At 37.1% G+C, this 5,583-nt stretch overlaps 1 protein-coding gene across 1 annotated transcript; it reads left to right on the top strand.

The window, feature by feature from the left end:
• Positions 1 to 398: 398 nt before the first annotated feature.
• LOC114288494 (uncharacterized) lies at positions 399 to 1,582 on the top strand. Its single transcript, XM_028232016.2, has 2 exons — positions 399 to 1,225; positions 1,315 to 1,582. Exons 1-2 carry the CDS (start codon positions 399 to 401, stop codon positions 1,580 to 1,582), a joined length of 1,095 nt encoding a protein of 364 aa, XP_028087817.2.
• The last annotated feature ends 4,001 nt before the right edge of the window (positions 1,583 to 5,583 follow it).

Raw genomic sequence — 5,583 nt, 5'->3', positions numbered from 1 at the left:
TAGTTCTTTTGCCTTACTTTGTATTATGACGATGGAGAATGGATAAGTAAATGATGTCATACGTGGGTTTATCTATATCAGTTTTAAATGTTTTTATCTTATGTATGTTTCTACATTTGCTTTTTCTAGCCCCTTATAGTTTGTTATTCAGGTCAGAGGCCTTCGATAATCCGAGGATTACTGGTTGGTATGACGCTAAACTTTAAGGGACGGGTTTGGGTCGTGACAAAGTGGTATCAGAGCACATATTATACCGTACACACAAGTCCATATGAGTTATAGGATGTCCTAGAAAAGAATTACGGACATTTCATTTGCATGTGTCAATGTGTGTGTTAATTCTGAAACTGAATCTGAACATAAACACATGAAATTGAAACGAATGATTTGCTCATCATATGTTGGATACGGACTATAAGAAGGCTCAAAAATTTGAGAGGGGATTAGATTTGGATGTGTTTGATCGAGTAGGCATCCTGAAGTTGCCTACTTATGTGGAAGTATTTGATAGAGCATTGATGGCAGAGGCCACTCTAGCAGCAAAGAAACAAGTTAAAGCTCTAACAACGGAATGGAGAGGAAAGAGACGCGGCTTCAATTTCAGAAAGGGTCGGTCATTTTCAAAGAAGCAAAACACGAGATCCTCCAGTAGCTCGAGTCAGAGTAATGGAACTATTCCAGTTTGCCCTGATTGTAGAAGAAAGCATAAAGGAGTGTGTTACCATGCATCAGGAGCCTGTTACCGGTGTGGCAAGGTTGGCTATATAATGAAAGATTGTCCACTTGGGACCGAGAATGCCAATCACCCCGCAGAAAGTTTGGCCAGATCTGCTTCTGTAACAAGGTCAAATGTTAGAACTAATGTCAGAGGTAACACTGGAAATGTGACGTTAAGGCAATGGAGAGTATTCGCACTGGTGCCTGGAGACGTACAGAACACCGAGTCTGTGGTGTCAGGTATAATTTCCATCTATCCTCAAAATGCGTATGTCTTGATAGATTCTGGTTCTTCACATTCGTTTGTGTCGCGTGCCTTTTCTCGAAAACTGACTAGACCTTTAGAACCCATGAATTATTTATTGTTTGTATCTATGCCATTCTGGGGCTCTATGGTATGCGCTTATGTTTATCTAGCATGTGATATTGTGATTGGTGATATGATATTGTATGTTGATTTATTACCTTTGGGAATTGATCATTTTGACTACATATTGGGTATGAATTGGTTAACGAAGTATTGTGCATTGATTGTGTGAATAAATCTATTGTATTTCGTCCATCTGGTTTACCTGAATTTGTATTTGTTATGAATAGCGTAGTTCCTCCCCCGTATTTGATTTCTGCCATGAAAGCTATTAAACTGCTTAGGAAGGGGTGTATGGGCTATATGTGTTATGTTTTGACTGAGACTTCTGATTGTTCTAATGTGGAAACTATTCTTGTTGCTTGTGAATTTTCTAATGTGTTCCCGACAGAATTGCCTGGAGACTTAATTGATAAAGAAATTGAATTCACCATCGATGTACTACCTGGAACACAACCAATATCCGGAACCCATACAGAATGTCAACTTCTGAATTGAAAAAATTAAAAGCTCAACTTCAAGAATTTTTAGACAAGAAGTTTATCTGCCCGAGCACGTCACATTTGGGTGCTCCAGTTTTGTTTGTCAAGAAGAAAGATGGATCTTTAAGGCTGCGTATAGACTATTGGGAATTGAACCAAGTGACTATCAAGAACAAATACTCATTACCTCGAATAGATGACCTATTTGACTAACTCTAGGGGACACAAGTGTTCTCCAAGGCCCCGTTTGTTTTAGGAGATAGAGGTGGGATTGAGATAGAGATAGAGGTGGGACCCACTATATGTTGTGTTTGTTTTGGGAGATGGAAAGGGAATTCATAATCCCATGGGATTAGGATGGGCCTTGGTGTTGGGATTGAGATGGAGGAGGTGGAGATAGTATTAGGAAATTAGTTCCTTGGGATTAGGTTTTTTTTATTTTTTATTTTTTTATTTACATGTTGGGCATTTTTTTTAAACATTAATGTTTAATGTTTTTGTATTTTTTTGTTAAGTAAAAATCATAATTTTATTTGTTTTCATATTTTATATTTCTTTTATAGGGTAATAATTTAACAATTCCCGCATTAACAACTACCATCAAAACAAACACAATTTTACTTAATCCCCTTATTATCAATCCCCTCACTAACAATCCCCTCACTAACAATCCCCTCACTATCAATCTCCTCCATTCTACCTCTGAAAACAAACGGGGCCCAAGATAGACCTTAGATCCGGGTATCACCAGCTAAAAGTTAAAGCAGATGACGTAGAGAAAACTGCATTCAGAACCAGATATGGACACTATGAATTTGTGGTAATGCCATTTGGGGTAACAAATACACCTGCAGCGTTTATGGACCTAATGAATAGGGTTTTCAAACAATTTGTTGATAAATTTATCGTTGTATTTATTGATGATATACTGATTTACTCCAAAAGTAGGAAAGAACATGAAAATTACCTGAGAACTGCCTCGCAGCTTTTGAGAGAAAAGAAGTTATATGCAAAATTTTCTAAATGTGAATTCTAGCTTGACAGTGTAGCATTTCTAGGACATGTGATCAACAATGATGGTGTATCAGTGGACCCACAAAAACTTGAAGCCATTATAGACTGGCCAAGGCCGACCAATGTGTCAGAAATTAGAAAATTTTTGGGGCTTGCTAGCTATTATCATAGATTTGTGAGAGACTTCTCTAAGCTTACTATGCCATTAACACAGTTGACACAGAAAAATGTACCATTTGACTGGACTGATCAGCGGGAATTAGCCTTCCAAGAACTGAAAACTAGATTAGTAACTGCACCAATTCTAACATTGCCTAATGGAACCGATGGATTTCAGATTTATAGTGATGCTTCCTACAAAGGCTTGGGGTGTGTATTAATCTAGAATGGGAAGGTAATTGCATATGCTTCTCGGCAACTCCGATCGCATGAAAAGAATTACCCAACTCATGACCTTGAATTAGCAGTTGTGGTCTTTGCATTAAAGATTTGGCGCCATTATCTATATGGAGTGACTTGTGAGGTGTACACTGATCATAAAAGCTTGAAATATTTCTTTACGCAGAAAGAATTGAACATGAAACAGAGACGGTGGCTTGAATTAATAAAAGACTATGATTTGCAGATTCTGTATCATCTAGGAAAGGCAAATACAGTTGGAGATGCTTTGAGCCGGAAATCCATTGCCAATTTGTCATGTTTGCTCACCAGTTAGAAAGAACTGTTATGTGACTTGGAAAAAGATGGAATCGAAATTGTGTTGCGTGAACAAGGTGGAGTCTTAGCTGCTATTTATGCCCAACCTACAATTATTGAAGTGATTAGAGAGAAACAACTGCAAGATGAATTTTTGAAGAAGATTGTGGATGAAATTGACTCAAAACCAAGGTTGGGATTTGTGTTTGATAATAATGTGTTGAAATTTCAGAACTGACTTTGTGTACCGGAATGTTTTGATTTGAGGAAACGAATTATGGTCGAAGCCCACAATTTGAAATTTTCTATGCATCCGGGTAATACGAGAATGTACAAAGATTTGAAGCAAAACTTCTGGTGGCCTGGAATGAAGAAAAGTATTGTTGACTATGTAGCTAGATGTCTGCATTGCCAACAAGTTAAAGTCGAGCATCAGTAACCCGTTGGATTGCTTTAGCTGCTTCCGATAACGGAGTGGAAATGGGAGCATATTACCATGGACATCATTGTAGGATTACTTCGCTCTTCTCAAGGTCTGGATCTATTTGGGTAATTGTTGATCGTTTGACTAAATTCGTACATTTCTTACCTGTCAAAACTTTTTATAATGCAGATAAACTGGCTAACATGTATATGAATGAGATTGTGAAATTACACGATGTGCCAGTGTCTATTGTATCTGACAGAGATCCGAAGTTCGATTCAATATTCTAGTAGAGTCTACAGCAAGCTTTGGGAACTGGGTTAAGACTGAGCAATGCATATCACCCATAGATAAATGATCAATCAAATAGAATGATAATGAATTTAGAAAATATGCTCAGAATGTGTGTCCTAGATTTCCAAGGCAATTGGGAGACCTACTTACCACTGGTTAAATTTGTATATAACAACAGCTACCATTCAAGTGTCAGTATGACTCCTTATGAAGCTTTGTATGATAGAAAATGCCGTTCTCCAATCTGTTGGGCTAAGGTAGGTGACAGACCTTTATTGGGACAAGAACTTTTGCAAGAAACAATAGAAAATGTGAAATTGATTTAACAAAGATTGAAAACTGCACAGAGCCGCCAAAGAGTTATGCAGATGTTCGAAGAAGAGATAGAGAATATGAAGTCGGGGATCACATTTTTATCAAAGTTACTCCAATGAAAGGGCAAACTTGGTTTGCTGTGAAAAGAAAACTGGCACCGAGATATGTTGGGCCATATGAAATTCTTGAGAAGATCAATCCAGTGACATGTCAGGTAGCTTTACCGCCGGTTATGGAACATATGCATAATATTTTCATGTTTCGATGCTTCGGGACTATTTACGAGATCCACTTCATATGATTGAGTCAACCCGTGTGCTTCTGAAACATGACTATACGTACGAAGAGAGGCCAATTCAAATTGTGAATCGCAGAATCAGAAGGTTGAGGAACAAAGAAATACCATTAGTAAAAGTTAATTGGCAAAATCATGGAGGAACATATGCAACATGGGAGATGGAAGAGGATATGATTAAGAGATACCTTGATTTGTTCCCTTTGGATCCGGTATTCTTCTAAAACGAAAGTAATTCGAGTTTGGAGGACCAAACTCTTTAAGGGAGGAAGACTGTAACAACCCCAACCCGTGATTAACTATTAATCCATGATTGTGCATAATTCATAGGAAATCATGTGTTAAGTGCATCAATTATATGTTAATTGCATTTATATTGGTCTATCGTAGAAGTACATGTTTGTGTCTCTGTTTGGTTTTGTGAATTGAAGGCTTATCGACATTCGATCATGAAATTGACTTGATTTATGTGTTATTTAGAATTTTTTGAATTTTATGGTAGGTTGAATTGAAATTCAATTTGAAACCAAATAATTAGAATAAACTGATTCCAATTAGTTATCTTTAACACAAATTAATTATATTTCATTAATTGAGCCTATATAAGGCTAATTTGACTCTATGAGTTCATTTTGCACCTTCATTTCAACCTCTTTGAGCTCCAAACGTGAGAGTGAGTGAGAAGAGTGAGCTTAGAGTCATTTTGGAAAGGAATTAAGCCCAAGTAAAGGGAATGGCTAGGAAGTGAAGACATTAGACTTAGAGACTCAAGAATTAAGCCTCTAGCTCTCACTTTGGAAAGCCTAGGTAAGAATTCAACCCTTAGATTGTACAATTATGATATTTAGGACATGAATTCTAGAGAATTAAGTTGTGTAATACAAGAATTGAGCTAATAAGTTGGTAGGAAGATCATATCATGCATGCATGTTCATTTCACCATAATTTGAGTTTGATTTTAAAGAATTCTCACATGCAT

This window comes from Camellia sinensis, chromosome 13 (genome assembly GCF_055761805.1).
Source record: "Camellia sinensis isolate YWXY chromosome 13, ASM5576180v1, whole genome shotgun sequence".
Lineage (NCBI taxonomy): Eukaryota > Viridiplantae > Streptophyta > Magnoliopsida > Ericales > Theaceae > Camellia > Camellia sinensis.
Note: the sequence above shows the minus strand (reverse complement) of the source record. Positions and strands in the feature narration are given on the sequence as shown.